General features: G+C 48.9%; 1 protein-coding gene across 1 annotated transcript in view; it reads left to right on the forward strand.

Moving 5' to 3' along the window:
• The first annotated feature begins 3,453 nt into the window (after positions 1 to 3,453).
• The window catches only part of COL23A1 (collagen type XXIII alpha 1 chain), a 327,013-nt gene continuing 311,226 nt past the window's right edge, over positions 3,454 to 19,240 (forward strand). The window contains exon 1 of the mRNA XM_054037338.1: positions 3,454 to 3,884. Within this exon, the coding sequence (XP_053893313.1) occupies positions 3,606 to 3,884 (279 nt within the window). The 5' untranslated portion in view covers positions 3,454 to 3,605. The remainder of the gene's footprint in view (positions 3,885 to 19,240) is intronic.

A 19,240-nucleotide genomic window follows, 5' to 3' on the forward strand; every position in this document is an offset into this window, starting at 1 on the left:
TCTGAGCAAGCATGCTGCTGCCTATCCTTCACCTAAGCCCCAGAATGATGCAAAAACCAGAGGAAGATAGGTAGTGTTCAGCTGCCTAAATCATGTGCAGGGCCTAATCTGGCAGATATGCTCAGAGGCCGCCTACCCCTTCAAAATCTGGCTGGCAGAGGAGAAACCACTACAGCCTATGCCCACCTTATAGCTTTTAGACCAGTGGTTAGAGCACCCACGTGGGAGGGCCTGGGTCCAGTTCCCCTACTTTTCAATCACTCTTTCATTATTTATGTTAAGGGCAACAGCTTCACCAGGAGAGATTGAGGGAGCTCAACATCAGAGTGGCCTGTAGACTTACAGCATTCTCCAGAGAGTGGGAGAGCCCTGTTCAAATCCTTTCTCCCCAGCTAGCAGAGAGTGGGGGGAATTGAACCTGGGTCACAGGTGTGTGTCCTAACCAAGGGGCTTCTCCTCCAGCCATTTTCTGTGGCGGCACCTACCTCATTCTCTCAAAAAGTGCTTAGGTGCCTAAGCCCCCTGACTGCAGGCAGTGGATTCCCGTGCCTCCCTGAAGCTTGTACTTGAGCGATTAAGTAGGAGAAATGGGCGGGGCCTAACATAGCCCCCTCCCGTGGGCATCTCCCATTGGCTAGTTTAGGCAGCACCCCCACCTTGCATGCGTTTTGGGGGATTGCACTTGTAGTCATCTAGTTTTCCCCATTCATTGTATAGGGAACTCAGCTTTGTGGATCACAGTGTTGTTCTTCTGATATTCTAGGTGCCATGATATCAGTGTTGTGATCCTCAAATCCCTTGGTGGCTCCCACCCCCTAGAGATTAAAAGAAAGTTCAGCAAAGGGCAGGCTTGCTCAAAACAATTTACGTGGGGTTTCCTTCCTAGCATGTTTCTTCTCAGTTGTTAGAATTCCAAAAAAATCCTCTGCTCTGGTGCTTATCAGCAAATTATATTAATTTCCATGGCAACAGAATGAACAAGTGGGATGAGGTGGTTTACAGAAGAGGAAAGTATTATTTAAATGTATATCTGTTGGCATATGGTGTGTTAGGAATTGATTTCTGTATATTATAACAGAGACCAGGGATTTATTCATATTTTCTGTCTTCTCTTTTCTTTCCCCACTCATGCGGTTGCTCCTACAAAACTTTATCCCTAAAATTATGCCAACATCTCTTAGAAATGCACGTTCTGCCACCCTTACTTGGGTCTATGGGACTAACTCACTGTGAGTAAGGCTGGCAAAATCTGTTCCCCAAAGAGGAATTACAAGTTATATTTTATAGCATGTGTGCCAGAGGCTAGGAAACTATAAAATTGTCTGAGCATTACTTTTTCTAGGCTATGATGCTTCTAAATTAATAGTTTGCATGATACATTACAATGCAAATAATAAAAGGGGGGCAGTTTGGTATAAACAAACTGCAGAAAGTGTTTTTGATAATCATAATATGAGTTTATTGAATGACTTTGTCCAATACCAGTTTCCTGCAAACAAACGTTTCCAAACAAGATCAGGCACTTTAACCTGATTAAACTATGACACGTGCATGGCATCATCATTATTACTTTAGTGCCACCACAAAAGTGCACGGTGTTTGGCAGGCAGTCCTTGTTGACAATCTAAACTTTAAACAGTAGCTTTTGTATTAGCCAGACATTTTGTCTTGTAGATATCAGTCAGCATGAAAGGTAGCTAGAAGGAGATAATAGGATTCTTTTCTTATAGATATCTTGTCACTCAGTCCGCATGATAAGAATTTCTGACGTTTATTTTCAATCTTCCTTTCCTGGAAGTAACCAGGGAAATTCAGTATTATTGGTTTGGCCAATCTTCTGCCGCTGGAGGGCGCTAAACTCTACGGGCAAAACAGCGACAGTTCAACGCAGAAGTAAGAGCTTAAACTAAAATCTATTGCAAACTTGGTTGAGGAAACTTTCCTGAACAGAACTAAAGGGTTAGATGTACCCGCTCCAACAGCACCACTTTTCTGATGCGATACAACAGACTGCCTCATTTCAGTCTCCTGTTTTCCTTTGCCTTACACATTTTACAGATTTCAGAGTAGCATTTTAGTTACACATTTTAGTTTTTCTCCTCTCCCATGCTGTATTTAACCCTCTCGAGGACTGTGGGATGCAATGTGTGCGAATCAGGCGAGACAAGATAAAGTTGTATGGCTGCTTGTCTGTCATGATGTGGCACATCGCCCTGTAAAAAGGTTGGGGTTGGCTCGGTTTGCCCCTGTGTGTTAGCCTGCGCAGGGACAAATGTCAATACCTGGATCTGGGGAATTTGAGGAGAGGATTGGATACCAACTCTTACTATGAGGGTGACCAGATGTCCCGCTTTTATAGGCAAAAAGAAGAACAGGAGTACTTGTGGCACCTTAGAGACTAACAAATTTATTAGAGCATAAGCTTTCGTGGACTACAGCCCACTTCTTCGGATGCACTTCGGAGAAGTGGGCTGTAGTCCACGAAAGCTTATGCTCTAATAAATTTGTTAGTCTCTAAGGTGCCACAAGTACTCCTGTTCTTCTTTTTGCGGATACAGACTAACACGGCTGTTACTCTGAAACTCGCTTTTATAGGGACAGTCCCAATTTTTGGGTCTTTTTCTTATATAGGCTCCTATTACCCTCCACCCCGTCCCGATTTTTCACACTTGCTGTCCGGTCACCCTATATGCAAGGGGCTGGCTAGAGCCCACTGCAAAGCGTATCCTCGATGCATTGATTTTTGTCAGCCCCTTGACTAGCCGGTCCATTCAATTGCCCTGTGGCTGGAGTCTCCAGGCAGGGGATGCTGACAGCAGGAGGTGCGTCCCGCAGCCAGGCCCCGCCGCCCCCGCGCCGAGCACCCCTGTCCTGGGGTGTAATCAGGTGGCGGGGGGGAGGGCAGCGGCCGCTGACTAGAGACCCCAGCCCCGGTGGGTGAGGGGAGACCAGGCCAAGCGCAGCGAGACCCCCCGGGAATCCCCACTCCAGACCGGGGAGGGGGGAAGCTTAGCTGGGAACCCCCAACCTTTGGGGGTGAGCGCGGCCCACAGAGCCCACCCCAGAGGTGGGGACCATAAAGGGGCGTGGCTGGGTGTGATCCAGGTGGGGGTCCTCAGGCAGAGGGGCGCTCGGCAAGGCCCCGGACACCGAAGCCCAGGGGTGGGGGTGACGGGGGGCGCAGCCCACCCCGGCCCGCGGCTGAGCGTCTGTCCCGCCAGCCTGCTCCACCCCTGGGCAGCGCAGGAGGCGCCCATCTCCTTTTCTGGCCGGGGCTATTTGCATAGCCCCCGCGTGCGCTGGGAGAGGGAGTGGGTGGGATTATTACTGAGTTCATCTCCCCCCCCCACTGGGGATTACAGAGGCTCTCCCCCCTCCCCAGAATAGCGGGGGATGGGCACCCCTCCCCCCCAGTTTAAGACACACCGAAGGAGAAAACCAGCTCCTCCGACGCTTCCCGCCCCACTTCCCCCGCAGCCGGCTCCCAAGCGCCGCCGCCTCCGCTGCTGCTGCGCGCCCCGGGCAGGAGCCGCACGGGCGCCCGCTCGCTGCAGCCTGAGGGCGGATCGGGGCCGCCGCAGAACCGCTCCCTCTGCCGCGCGACCATGAACCCGGGCGAGAGGAGGCTGCAAGCGGCCGCTGCCGGGTTGCCTCCAGCCGGCGCCCGGTGCGCGGGGGGCGGCGGCTCCGCAGCCCTCTGCCTGCTGCTCTCGCTCACCTCGCTGGGCGCCTGCCTGCTGCTGAGCGCCAAGACCTGCGAGCTGCAGGGCAGGGTGGCGGCGCTGGAGGAGCGGGGCAGCCCCGGCTGGGCAGCGGGAGCCCCCCTGAGCCCCGGACCGCTGCTCGCCCTGCTGCAGCCCCACATGGAGCAACTCTTCCAGGAGGTGAGTGCTCCGGGGGGCGGGCACGGGCTAGGGGTTCTGCCTCCTCCTGGCCGCCGGCGCTGGGCTCTGGGCCCCCCAGGGATGGGGCTGAGTCCCGAGCCCCTGCGTGGGGCGGAGGGAGCGCTGCAGCGAGCAGGCCGGTGCCTGGGGGCTTTGCAAGTCTCTTGGGGGTGTATGGCACAGCCCTGGCTTGGAGGCTGCCTGGCATAGGGCAATGGGGGGCTTGCGAGGGTCCCAGGACGAGCCCCAGCTCCCCCTGTACCAGGGGGCTGGGGCCAGAGTGGCCTTGGCGTTCCGATCAATACCTGACCCCGATAGAGCCGAAGGGGACGGGCTTGGCCATCCTTCACATTAAGCCTCCCCAGCTTGGGTAATGACTATGCCCGGGGTTCAGTTCCCAGTGAAGTGAGCGGGAGGTACGAGTACTAGGGGGGATCGAGCCCAGCTGTGACTCTGATGCGGGCCAGTATCATTATCCCAAAGGGAGACAGGAGAGGTTCCATGACTGCCCGAGGTTACATGTGTGCAGTCAGTGTTACCTGCTAATGGGTGGCAGGGTGCAGAATTAAACCCGGGCACAGAGAGGTTAAATGAACTGCTTAAGGTTACATGGTACCTGATGCCAGGGTGCACAATAAACCCCTTAAAGTGCAGTAGTTGTTGAGTACAAGTTTCAATAGCAGACCATGAAAGATGGGATTATTGATTACTTACCTTGCAGCTAAAGTAATCGATTAAACTGTATAAGCACATCTGGACTTTGAGAAGAATACTGTTGATAAAAATGAAAGGAAACATCTAAATACTGCGGGTCAGATTCTGCCACCTTTATTCACACTGAGTACTTTACTTTGTGAGTAGCCCTGTTGATTTCAAAGTGACTAACTTGTGGAGTAAGATATGGAAGATTTTGGCCTTTCATTAGCAATTTATAAGGAGGAAAAAATCCTAGGTGATATTACATCTAGTTACATGTTTTGTGAATACAGCAAATTTTATTCCTGTGGGGAAAAGAGAATCCCTGTATTTAAAAAAAAACTTTTATCTTTGGCTGTAATGGACAACTATTTTTATGTTACATGTGCTTTAACATGGTCCCCCCATTATCTTACAGAGTATCATAATGCATCATATAGTACAATGGTGCTGTGTTGATTTATGGATGATGGGAACACCAACAGCTACTGTTCTTGTATTTACTGAGTCTTTTGCTATGATCCCATAGTTTCTTGTGCTGAATGAATTGTTCTGCTTCCAGACTGAGTTTCTATATTTGTTTCTATCTTCTAATACAAAAACTAACAGTACTCAGGAGATTGTTACGACTTTTGGTGCCAACTGTAGTACTTAGTTCAGGTGGATTTTGTTTGTGTGGCTTTTGTCCAGCAGCAAAGAGTTTTGGGATACTAGAACTGATTTGCTAGTTTAGAATATAACAATTGTTCATAAAACTTAAGCAGGTTACAGCAAGATTCCAATGGATATTAGTGGGTAATGTAAGCTTGACGTATTTTTATTCTTGTATTGCACCATTGACTTACAAGAGATTGTGTTGTATTGTGACTGGCATATAAGCAATTCTCTGCCCCAAGAAGTTTGCAATCTGAAAGCCTCTATACTGTAGAAAGCTTACATATAACTTTACTTACTTGAGTAGTTCCATGGAATTAAATGGGATTACTCATGGGAGTAAAGTTACACATGTACTTGACGGTGGAAAGGGAAAGGAGACAACAATAAACGGTGGGAAGGGACTGTTGAGAGAGCACTGATTTAGCAAGGAAAGCAGAATGTATATGTTGCTTGTTTGTTACATTTTAAATTATGGGTAGGTGTCAAAGAAGGGAATTGGTGAAACCACATGGAGGTCTGTGCTGTGAAGCTAATAGAAAGCTGAGAGATGTGAAGGAAGAATGAACTCATAGTTGCTTAAAAAGAACAGGAGTACTTGTGGCACCTTAGAGACTAACAAATTTATTAGGTGCCACAAGTACTCCTGTTCTTTTTGCGGATACAGACTAACACGGCTTCTACTCTGAAACCTGTCATAGTTGCTTGGCATTCAGAAAGATGGAGACTATTCCAGGCACAGAGGGTAGTGTTAATACAGGTGGGGGGGCCATATGCCTTCTCACCTATCTATCAATCAGTCATCTAGGTATGATTTAAGGGATAATCCAGAATATCAGTGCAGAGAGGGTGCTTGCAAATGAGACACTTTCAAATGTGTTAGATTTCATTTCTTGATGGAAGCTGATTGAACAACTCTAACTAATTTGTGTTCTGCTAAGAATTCGCATGTCATTCATGACAGCAGTTCTGGCTCTATCTGTTATTTCAGTCAGTAAATATGTTTGTAGGTGGGAATTATACTTGATCTCAGGCAATGCAGTTTCTCACTGAGATTTAGTAAAGTGTAGAAAGCTTGCTTTGTATTGTGAATGCTCAGATGGGGATTGTAGAGGGAAACTAAAGTGAAACCACATAATTGAATTCCTAATGCAAGAATAAATATGTTGAAACATTTAGTGTGACCAAACATCTGTCAATAATGAGAGCACAAATTTTTAAATGAGTAACAGATTCAAGGAATGAATGCTAATTAGTCATTCTGCTATCTTTTTAATATGTACAGTAGATAGGCGTGTCAGTCCTGCTAAACTACATTTGTTCATTTATGTTCATTTTAAGTAACAAAAACGCTCTTTGATTAACTTCTTGTTAATTATATAAAACATATGACTAGCAAAGTAACTTTCCTTTGCACTTGAGAATTTCACCAGAGGTAAGACTGTTTTGCCAGTCTATTTCATGACCATACATTGATATTTAAAGTTTTTTTTCCCCCTTCAAATTCTACCACAAAATCACAGAAGAAACAAAACTAAAACTAGATATAATATTGTGTCCTCTGTTACTGCAGAGCATTAATGTACCCTGCTACTAGGGTTCTGCTGACCTATCCTTTAAGGTGAGGCACGTACAAGGGCATAAATACAATACAGCCGTGCTGGGATGCGTTCCATAAAAATACAGGGGGAAATGTTTGACAAGTAGAACAGGATAGAAAGTCGGCAGAGTAGGGAAGAAGGATGGTCTTGTGGTTAAGACACTGGATTGGAATTTGGGTGACTAGTTTTCAATTCCTGGCTCTGCGACAGAGACAGTGCCGCTCAGAGAGTGGTGAAGGGAAACCACTGTTGTGTGTTCACACTGTTAGTTGCCTGCACAATAGTGTGTTCACACTTGCAGCTGTATTTGGAGTGGTGCGCTCTGGGCAGCTATCCCACAGAGCATCTCTTCCTCTGCCACTAAGAGTTGTGGGAAGGCAGAGGGGGTTGCGGGACATCCTGGGTCCTGTCCTAATGCCCCATGATGCATTGCTTCACATCCCAGCAATCCCTGTGCTTCTGTCCACATTTGGTGCCATCTTTCAACGGTTTGTGTACTGCACGCTCTGCTCTGCCTCTTCGGGCTGCAGGAATGGATCCCGCACTGTTGACCAATATGCTGCTCACTCTCACTACCACATCATGAGTGGCAGAGGAGTTATTCCTTAAACTACAAAGGCAAGAGGAATGCAACATTGATCTCGCCACACATACTAGATATGACATGAGATTGCTTGTGGCATTCACGGAGGTGCTGACCACAGTTGAATACCGCTTCTGGGCTCAGGAAACAAGCACTTAGTGGTGGGATCACATCGTCATGCACATCTGGGATGACGAGCAGTGGCTGCAGAACTTTCGGATGAGGAAAGCCCCATGCATGGGACTGTGTGATGAGCGCAAGGACACGAGAATGAGAGCTGCTTTGTCATTGGAGAAGCACGTGGCGATTGCACTGTGGAAGTTGGCTACTCCAGACTGCTACCAATCGGTCGCTAACCAGTTTGGAGTGGGAAAGTCGATCATTGGACTCGTGTTGAAGGAAGTGTGCAGGGCCATTATAGACTCATAGACTTTAAGGTCAGAAGGGACCATTATGATCTTCTAGTCTGACTTCCTGCACAACCAAGGCCATAGAATCTCACCCACCCACTCCTGTAACAAACCCCTGACCTATGTCTGAGCTATTGAAGTCCTCAACTTGTGGTTTAAAGACTTCAGGGTGCAGAGAATCCTCCAGCAAGTGACCCATGCCCCACGCTGCAGAGGAAGGAGAAAACCCCCCAGGGCCTCTGCCAATCTGCCCTGGAGGAAAATTCTTTCCCAACCCCAAATATGGCGATCAGCTAAACCCTGAGCATGTGGGCAAGACTCACCAGCCAGACACCCAGGAAAGAATTCTCTGTAGTAACTCAGATCCCACCCTGTCTAGTGTCCCATCACAAGCCATTGGGCATATTTACCGCCAATAGTCAAAGATCAATTGCCAAAATTAGGCTATCCCATCATACCATCCCTTCCATAAACTTATCAAGCTTAGTCTTGAAGCCAGATATGTCTTTTGCCTCCACTACTCCCCTTAGAAGGCTATTCCAGAGCTTCACTCCTCTGATGGTTAGAAACCTTTGCCTAATTTCAAATCTAAACTTCCTGATGGCCAGTTTATATCCATTTGTTCTTGTGTCCACATTGGTACTGAGCTTAAATATTTCCTCTCCCTCCCTGGTATTTATCCCTCTGATATATTTATAGAGAGCAATCATATCGCCCCTCAGCCTTCTTTTGGTTAGGCTAAACAAGCCAAAGCTCTTTGAGTCTCATTTCATAAGACAGGTTTTCTATTCCTCGGATCATCCTAGTAGCCCTTCTCTGTACCTGTTCCAGTTTGAATTCATCCTTCTTAAACATGGAAGACCAGAACTGCACACAATATTCCAGATGAGGTCTCACCAGTGCCTTGTATATCGGTACTAACACCTCCTTATCTCTACTGGAAATATCTCGCCTGATGCATCCCAAGACCACATTAGCTTTTTTCACAGCCATATCACATTGGCGGCTCATAGTCATCCTGTGATCAACCAATACTCTGAGGTCCTTCTCCTCTGTTACTTCCAAGTGATGTGTCCCCAGTTTATAACAAAAATTCTTGTTATTAATCCCTAAATGCATGACCTTGCACTTTTCACTATTAAATTTCATCCTATTACTATTGCTCCAGTTTACAAGGTCATCCAGATCTTCCTGTAGGATATCCCGGTCCCTCTCTGTATTGGCAATACCTTCTAGCTTCTTGTCATCCACAAACTTTATTAGCACATTCCTACTTTTTGTGCCAAGGTCAGTAATAAAAAGATTAAATAAGATTGGTCCCAAAACCGATCCCTGAGGAACTCCACAAGTAACCTCTTCCAGCCTGACAGTTCACCTTTCAGTATGACCCATTGTAGTCTCCCCTTTAACCAGTTCCTTATCCGTTTTTCAATTTTCATATTGATCCCCATCTTTTCCAATTTAGCTAATAATTCCCAATGTAGAACCATATCAAATGCCTTACTGAAACCGAGGTAAATTAGATCCACTGCGTTTCCTTTGTCTAAAAAATCTGTTACCTTCTCAAAGAAGATCAGGTTGGTTTGGCACGATTTACCTTTTGTAAAACCATGTTGTATTTTATCCCAATTACCATTGACCTCAAAGTCCTTAACTACTTTCTCCTTCAAAATTTTTTCCAAGACCTTGCATGCTACAGATGTCAAACTAACAGGCTTATAGTTATACCCGGATCCCCTTTTTCCCTTTCTTAAAAATAGGAACTATGTTGGCAATTCTCCAGTCATACAGTACAACCCCTGAGTTTACAGATTAATTAAAAATTCTTGCTAATGGGCTTGCAATTTCATGTGCCAGTTCCTTTAATATTCTTGGATGAAGATTATCTGGGCCCCGCGATTTAGTCCCATTAAGCTGTTCGAATTTGGCTTCTACCTCGGATGTGGTAATATCTACCTCCATATCCTCATTCCCATTTGTCATCCTACCATTATCCCTAAGCTCCTCATTAGCCTCATTAAAGACCGAGGCAAAGTATTAATCGCATCCTGCTCTGAAAGACCGTGACTCTGGGCAATGTGCGTGACATTGTGCATGACTTTGCACAAATGGGCTTCCCTAACTGCGAAGGGGTGATAGATGGCATGCATATTCCAATTCTGGCACCAGACCACCTTGCCACTGAATACGTTAATTGGAAGGGGTATTTCTCAATGGTTCTCTAGGTGGATCACCGTGGGCATTTCACGAACATTAATTCAGGGTGGTCTGGAAAGGTGCATGACGCACACACCTTTCAGAATGCTGGCCTGTTCAGGAAGCTGCAAACAGGGACTTTCTTCTCGTACCAGAAGATCACCGTAGGGGAAGTCAAAATGCCCATTGTAATCCTTGGAGACCATGCCTACCCCTTAATGCTGTGGCTTATGAAGCCATACATGGGGCACCTTGACAGCATCAAGGAGTGGTTCAACAACAGGCTGTGCAAGTGCAGAATGACTGTTGAGTGTGCTTTTGGCCGTTTAAAGGCCCGCTGGCGCTGCCTATATGAGAAGCTGGACCTGGCCGATGACAATATTCCTATGCTTATAGCCGCGTGCTGTACGCTCCATAATATTTGTGAAGGGAAGGGTGAAAGCTTCACTCAGGGCTGGACTGCAGAGGCTCAGCGCCTGGAGGCTAAATTTGAACAGGCAGAGACCAGGGCTATTAGAAGAGCTTAGCATGGGGCCATAAGGATCAGGGATGCCTTGAGGCAGCAATTTGAAGCTGAAAGCCACTAATATTTGTTGCTATGGTCGGGATTGCAGGGCCTGTAATGCTAGGAGGTGATTGTGATTGGTGCAGACGATGCACTATGAAGGTTTAAGAAAATTGCTTGTTGCTTTGCAGGGCTCTGTTTGCTTTCAATTACTGGAATAAAGATTGCTTTCAAACCCAAACAATTCTTTTATTAAAAAGCAACAACCAGAGGAGAGAGACAAACAATAAAAACACATCAGAACTGAGGTGGATAGGGGAGGGTCCCAGGAGGAGGTGGGGTCCTGGGATGGTTAAAGATTTGTGTATGTCCAGGTGTCATATCCAACCTTCTCTCTGGGAGTACAGTGCAGTGGAGTACTGTACTTCAGCAGGGCTAAACTGAAGCGGGACAGGTGTTGAGTGCAGTGGGTACTGGGTGTCCATAGTACTGGACTGTGATGGGGGAGGAGTGGAAAGCAGCGGGTACAGACGGGAGCCAGGAGGTTAATAAGAATGTGTTGGCGGTGTCTGGGCGGGGGGGCGCGCATGGGAAAGAGTTTTGCGACAGTGGCTGCAGGGGAGGGTGGGCACGGAGCTGTTCGGTTTGCAGTGCTGATAGCTCCTGGAGCATGTCTGCTTGGTGCTCCATAACGTTTAAGAGCCGCTCCGTGGTTTCATTCTGGCACACCGCAGTCTCCTTTCGGTCCCTCTTCTCACTGTCCCGTCACTCCTTCAATTCTTGTTTTTCGGCTGCGGAGTGCATCATGACCTCACACAGAAAGTCCTCTTTAGTTCTTCGTGGCCGTTTTCTAATTCTGTGCAGCTGTTCAAGTGGATAACAAAGAGGGAGGCTGGGCTCTCAAGGTCATCTCTGTGAAACCAAAATGCAACATTTTACAGAAGCAGTATTGTTTGCAACACACAGACCACTGATTCAGTGATTTTAAAACAGCCACTATTCACATACCTATCACTAACTGGCTGACCCCAGGCAAGCACACATGAGTCACAAGACCCCCAAAATGGTGAGTAACTGCAGGGGCAGGGGAAATCAGTGTTCCAGGACCGTACTGTACACTGGGCACGTGGCTCTTGGGGAGAGCCAGCACTGTAAGGGGGGGGCCTTATAATCATTATTGTCCCCACATTTTCCACAGGCTCTATTCATTATAGAAGATATCTCGCTCCTGAGGGTGAGCAGGGAATCAAGGGAGGGTCTTCTCCAAGACTGTGGCTTCTACCCTGGCCCTTATGGAGATCTCTGAGGCAGATTCCCATGAAGTGAGGGAGTCAATCAACACCCTGTTCCACTGCTCAGACTAGGCATGTGGTGGTACGCGCATCATACAGACACAAGCCTGCTTTCTGTAATCCTCCTGCCCTCAACAACTTGCTTCAGCAATTCCCAAAATCAAAGCCACTTGCCAGTGGCCTCCCTCTCCTGTTTGCACTTCACCAAGCTCCGACAGCTGTGACTGGCTAGCCTCCTCCGGGATAGAGAAGAGCTCCTGGCTGCATGCATCTCTGACCTCCAAGTCGTCCTCTGCCTCTGGGTCCCCCTCTCCCGCTACATCCTCGTCCAAGATTTCCTCCTCCTGGCTCGGTCCATTCTCGACTGGTATGTGAACCACCAAAGTATCCACAGTGACCCTCACAGTGGAGGTGGGATTGCAATCGAGTATTGTGTCCAGCTCTTTGTAGAACCGGGAGCTCGTGGGCACTGCACCAGAGTGGCGGTTTGCTTCCCACACCTTGTGGTAGGCGTTCCGCAGCTCCTTCACTTTGACCCTGCACTTCAGTGTGTCCCGGTCATGGCCCCTTTCTGTCATGCATCGTGAAATCTGTCCGTAGGTATCATAATTCCTATGGCTGGAGTGCAGCTGGGACTGGACAGCCTCCTCTCCCCAAATGCTGATGAGGTTCAGCAGCTCGGCATTGCTCCAAGTGGGGGATTGCCTGGTGCATGGAGCAGGCATGGTCACCTGGAAAGATGCGCTGAGACCACTGCACGCGTCACCGAGCAAACAGGAAGGGGACTTTCAAAATTCCCAAGGAATTTAAGGGGTGGGGCTCATGGTTGGTCACCTGAGGGCAGGGCAGTAGAGTTAAAACCGATCACCAGAGAGACGAGAACAGGCATTGTGGGACACCTCCCAGAGGCCAATTGCAGTGCTGTAATTGATCAGGGTGTCTACACTGGCACCGCGACGCTGTAGTACCAGCGCAGAAAGCTGTACACCTCTCATCGGGGTGTTTTTGTTACAGTGCTGCAACTGTGCAGTTTCTGCGCACTAAGTGGCTTGGCAGTGTGTACATCTTGGGAGTTACAACACAGAAAGCTGCTTTACTGCGCAGAAACTTGCCAGTGTAGACAAGGCCTAAGCTTGGACAAGTTGCTTATTCTCTCTGTGCTTCAGTTCCCTATCTTCTGCTTGTGTAGGGTTACCATATTTTGTGCCTCCCAAAGGAGGACACTCCACGGGGGCCCGGCCCCGCCCCCAGCCCCGCCCCCAACTCCGCCCCCTCCCCAAAGTCTCCGCCCCCTCCCCTGCTTCCCGCGAACATTTGAGTCGCGGGAAGCCTGAAGCAGGTAAGGGGGAGTGTGGGGGGAGGAGGCGCGGTCCAGGCTGTCCCCGGCCCTGGGGTGCCGGCCCCGGCCCACCACCCCCGGCCCGGCCTGGCACCGCCGGCCCGGCCCCCGAGTCCCCGGCCCGGCTGGCGCCCCCGATCCCCCCGCCGGAGCCCCCGGCCCTGCCGACCCGACCGGCCCCGGCCCCGCCGGAGGCCCCGGCCGACCCGACCGGACCCGGCCCCGCCGGAGGCTCCAGCCCGGCCGACCCGACCGGCCCCGCCGGAGGCCCCGACCTGGCCCCGCCGGAGGCCCCGACCCGACCCGACCTGGCCCCGCCGGAGGCCCCGGCCCGGCCGACCCGACCCGACCTGGCCCCGCCGGAGGCCCCGGCCCGGCCGACCCGACCCGACCTGGCCCCGCCGGAGGCCCCGGCCGACCCGACCCGACCGGCCCCGGCCCCGCCGGAGGCCCCGGCCCGGCCCCCCCGACCCAACCCGGCCCCGCCGGAGGCCCCGACCCGACCCGGCCCCGCCGGAGGCCCCGGCCCGGCCGACCCGACCCGACCTGGCCCCGCCGGAGGCCCCGGCCCGGCCGACCCAGCCCGACCGGCCCCGGCCCCGCCGGAGGCCCCGGCCCGGCCCCCCCGACCCAACCCGGCCCCGCCGGAGGCCCCGACCCGACCCGGCCCCGCCGGAGCCCCCGAGCGCCCAGCCCCGGAGCCCCCGGCCCGGCACCGCACCGCGGGCCCGGCCCGAGCCCCCGGCCCGATCCCCGAGCACCCGCACCGCCGGCCGGCATGTCCCAATTTTCCCGGACATGTCCGGCTTTTTGGGCTTTCCCCCCGGACGGGGATTTGGAGCCCAAAAAGCCGGACATGTCCGGGAAAATCTGGACGTATGGTAACCCTATGCTTGTGTATTGTATCTCTTTCTCCTGCCTTTTATCTGTCTTGTCTATCTAGATGGAAAGACTTTCTTTGAGGCAAGGGCTGTCCCCTACTATGTGTTTGTCAGGGTCTAGCACAATGAGGCCCTGATCTTAGTTGGGGCCTGTTGATAGGATTTCCTCTCCTCCCCTTCCCCCCCCCCCCCACTTCTCTGAGAGGAGATTCAAACAATGGGTAAATAAAAAACTCAACCGCATGAAGTTTATGTGCAAAACAAATATCTTGGTGCCCAAAGTGGGGTTTATGCTCCCATTTAGTTGTAGACCCAAGTAAACCCTCAGGGATTTCATACATGCTTTTGTAAATTTGACCCTATATATACACATAGCTACACTGGTGTTCTGTGAAGTTTTGTTTACATAGAACCTCACTGAGAGTCTGTTGTTCTTTAATGAAAACCTTCTATAGATTCACAATACTGTGTACTCAGTGGTTCTCAACCAGGTGTACCTGTAACTCTGGGGTACACAGAGGTCTTTCGGAGGTACATTAGCTCATCTACATATTTGCCTAGTTTTACAACAGGCTACATAAAAAGCATTAGTAAAGTCAGTACAAACTATTTCATACAGGCAATTACTTGTTTATACTGCTCTATATACTATACACTGACATGCAAGTATAATATTTATATACCAATCAATTTATTTTATAATTATATGGTAAAAATGAGAAAGCAAGCAATTTTTCAGTAATCGTTTGCTCTGACACTTTTTTGTGTTTGTCTGATTTTGTAAGCAAGTCGTTTTCAAGTGAGGTGAAACTTGGGGGTACGCAAGACAAATCAGACTCCTGAAGAGGGTACAGTAATCTGAAAGATTGAGAGCCACTGCTCTAATACAATATGTAATTCACCATGTGGTCCAGGTGTAGTAATATCTCCATTTGCTCCTTAACAAAAGCTTGAATTCAAAAGGCATAGTTCTGATGCATAAAAGTTTTAATGTGAGGATTAAAGAAATACTTAGTTGTAAACCAAGCAGGACAGTTTAGTTCACAATGGATTTATGGTTCCTTATTAGCCATATAGTGTTCAGATTAATCCATTTAATGCTTAAGAAAATTCAGTGGAAGAACGCAACACTCATTTCAGAATGAAAGAGATGCAAATATTTTCCTTACTCCCCAAAATATCTAAATCTAATGAATGGATTAAAGATGGGATAATTTACATTCTTGCCCTGGGCAGTTTCATCAATTTTATAATCGAGAGGACTGTAAAAGGCATAAATGACTCACCTGTAATGCTCAAACTGCAGTATGTGGTTGTCAGAGAAATGCATGATAGTTTAGACCATTCTTGTTCCCAAAACTAACAGTTGCCTGAACTCTCTGTATTCTTTTAGGGATCTGTGCAGTTTTATAATATGTGGCTATAAAACTCTGTAATCCAAACCGATACAAATGTATGTACAATTGCAAGCACTGCACTGTGTCAATAAAAAGACTTTTTCACCTATAGGACACTAGGGACACTTTCAGCCTTGGGTCAGGAGTGCTGGCCTATCAGTCTTAAGTGCAAGTCAGCAGCTTGTCTTGAGAGCAGTGAATAATTAGGTGTCCTGTGTCTGGACTGAGTTATGTGGCTATCCAAGACTTCTGGACAACGGGATTTCTCCTAGCCAGTCAAGATTGACGAAAGTTTTAAACTAGGGTTACCATACGTCCGGATTTTCCCGGACATGTCCGGCTTTTGGGGGCTCAAATCCCCGTCCGGGGGGAAATCCCCAAAAGCCGGGCATGTCCGGGAAAATCGGGAGGGCTGGGTGGTGCTCGGCCGGGGCCGGCGGTGCGGGGCCGGGGGCATGGTGCCGGGCCGGGGTCCGGGCTGGGAGCCGGGTTGGCCGGGCCGGCGGGGAGCCGGGTTGGCCGGGCCGGCGGGGGGCCGGGCCGGCCGGGCCCGCGGGGGGCCGGGCCCGCGGGGGGCCGGGCCGGCGGGGAGCCGGGTCGGCCGGGCCGGCGGGGAGCCGGGCCGCCGGGGAGCCGGGGTCCGGCAGTGCTGGGCGGGCCGGGGGTGGTGGGCCGGGGCCGGCACCCCAGGGCCCGAGCCGACCCAGGCTGGAGCCGCCGGGGGGGCTAGCCTGGGCTGCGCCTCCTCCCCCCCACACCCTCCTTACCTGCTTCAGGCTTCCCGCGAATCAAATGTTCGCGGGAAGCAGGGGAGGGGGCGGAGACTTTGGGGAGGGGGCGGGGTTGGGGAGGGGGTATGGGCGGGGCTGGGGGCGGGGGCGGGGGCTGTGGAGTGTCCTCCATTTGGAGGTACAGAATATGGTAACCCTATTTAAACACAGTTTTCTGGGCATTTTTAGATGACAGATAACCCTTCGCCTTAGTTCCTTAACTTGAACAAAGCATTTAAATAGATATGTTCCTCTCTCCCCGCTCCCCACCAAAATCAGTGATAGCCATGTTGGGGGTCTAATTCAAAACCCATTCAGATCAGTGGGAACCTCTCTATTTACTTCAAGGGACTTTGGATTGTGCTCCTACTGGATAATATTTACAAACCTACGTTGTGATAGGTGTACTGCATGTGTGCCCTTATTTTCTCTAATGGATGTTGTAATGCTGTTGTAGTATTACAGAATATTTGAAAATGAAGCAGCAGCATCCATGCTCTGTGACCCCCCAAAAAAAAAAGTTTTTAATGTATGACCTCTCTCTCTCTCTCTTTTATTTTTATATATATATATATATATATATATAATGTGTGTGTGTATAAAAAATAGTGTTTGGAGAAAACAATTTTAAAACTCAAGCAGTTTTCACCCTTCCATTAACCCTTCCTGTAGTTGGACTTGTTCTACTGTGTGCCTGAAACCAACAGAAATATCTACATACACCTCTACCTCGATATAATGCGACCCGATATAACACAAATTCGGATATAACATGGTAAAGCAGCGCTCCGGGGGGGTGGGGCTGCGCACTCTGGTGGATCAAAGCAAGTTCGATAGAACGCGGTTTCACCTATAACGTGGTAAGATTTTTTTTGGCTCCCGAGGACAGCGTTATATCAGGGTAGAGGTGTATATTCTAAAATATATATGCAGTTAACATGGGCTTAAAAATATACAGTCATGTAATATACCATCAGTGCTACCACCATGGATTTATTATGGTGACTTCTAGGGGACATTTTTACATCTCTGTGAATACGTTGTTTCCCACGGTTTGTGACAAACTGGGGGAAAACTTTTGGTCCAAATATTTCCAGTGAAAAAATAAGTATCAGTACTGTGCTGATGTCTGCTGATGGGGGTGAATAAATAGTGCCTAATGTTTTCTATATCCCATAAGTTTGTAGAAAGCAATATAGCTTATAAGTAAACTTGGAACATGTCATCCAGATGAAATTACTAAAAGGTGGGTGCACAGCGGGTTGAAAGACCAAACTCAAAGAGTTCTCAATGGTTTGCTATCAAATTGGGAGGGTGTGTTTAGTGGTGGTCTGCAGGGCTCATTCCTGGGTCCACAACTAGTCAATATTTTCATTCATGGCTTGGATAATGGAGTAGAGAGTATGCTTATAAAATTTGCAGATAACACCAAGCTGGGAGGGGTTGTAAGCATTTTGGAGGACAGGTTTAAAATTCAAAATGACCTTGACAAATTGGAGAATTGGTCTCAATTCAACAAGATGGAATTGAATAAAGACAAGTGCAAAGTGCATCACTTAGGAAGGAAGAATCAAGTGCACAACTACACCATGGGGAATAACTGGCTAGGTGGTAGTACTGCTGAAAAGGCTCTGGAGGTTATAGTGGACCATAAACTGAACATGACTTGTCAATGTGATGCAGCTGCAAAAAAGGCTAATGTGATTCTGGGGTATATTAACAGGACTCTTGTATGTAAGACACGGGAGGTAATTGTCCCACTCTACATGGCACTGATGAGGCCCCAGCTGGAGTACTGTGTCCAGTTCTGGGCACCACATTTTAGGAAGGATGTGGACGAATTGGAAAGAGTCCAGGGGAGAGCAACAAAAATGGTTAAATGTTTAGAAAACCTGACCTATATGGAAAGGTTGAAAAAACTGGGCCTGTTTAGTCGTGAGAAGAAGACTCAGGAGACTTGATAACAGTCTCCTAATATGTTAAGGGCTTAGGGGCGTGCACAAGGGGACGGGGGCAAGCAGGGGCATGGTCCCACCCCAGTGATTGGCAGGGGCATAACTCCTCCAGGGCTGCAGCCGGGCACAGAGCTCCTCTGGCCCCGGGGCTGCAGCGAGGGCACGGAACATGTCCCTCCAAAAGTGGTCAAATTTAAATTCTTGCGCATGCCCCAGAAAGGGCTCGTATAAAGAGAACGGTGATTGATTGTTTTCCATGTCCACTGAAGGTGGGATAAGAAGTAATGGGCTTACTCTGCAGCAAGGGAGATTTAAGTTAGATATTAGGAAAAGCTTTCTAACTATAAGGGTAGTTAAGCTCTGGAATAAGCTTCCAGGGGAGATCATGGAGTTCCCATCATTGGTAGCGTCTAAAAACAAGTTGGACAAATGCCTGTAAGGCCTGGCCTAGGTTTCCTTGGTCCTGCCACAGTGCAGGGGGCTGGACTTGATGACTTCTTGAGGTTGCTTCCAGCCGTACATTTCTATTATTCTATGATATATTGTTCACCCTTTTATTTTTTTTAAGCCTATGGAAAGATGAGGGGATAATTCCGTGTGGCATTCTTGACCCTTAACTCCTATGAAACCCAATCCCTTGAAGCAGTTTTGTGCTTGCCTTGCAAAGGTGCCCCTCTTGGGGCAAATAAGTCACTCTTCCAGTCATCCTCCAAGAGGTGCTAGAGATTGAGTAGCACAGTAAGGCTCCCTTTGGAGGCTGAGAGCATCACCTTTACAACTTAAACCTCACTGCACTGTTATCACCCTGCATTGGATCTGCTGGGGGGTGGGGGGGGGAACTGTCTTAGATAAAGTAATTGTAATATCTCTGGGTCAGATTCTGCCATGCTTCAGTAGTATCTTGTTTGGCAAGTAACTTCTTTGCTTTCTAAGGGGAAAGGTTTTACTCTCCATTAGTAAGGGTGGCAGACAGACCAATTTTAAACATCTTGTGTGTTATTTTAGAAGAAGCTATTGTTAAACTGGACTGACGAAAATGGGGTGGACTTATTTGTCCATAGCATGAAGAGGATTTGT

This window comes from Malaclemys terrapin, chromosome 8 (genome assembly GCF_027887155.1).
Source record: "Malaclemys terrapin pileata isolate rMalTer1 chromosome 8, rMalTer1.hap1, whole genome shotgun sequence".
Lineage (NCBI taxonomy): Eukaryota > Metazoa > Chordata > Testudines > Emydidae > Malaclemys > Malaclemys terrapin.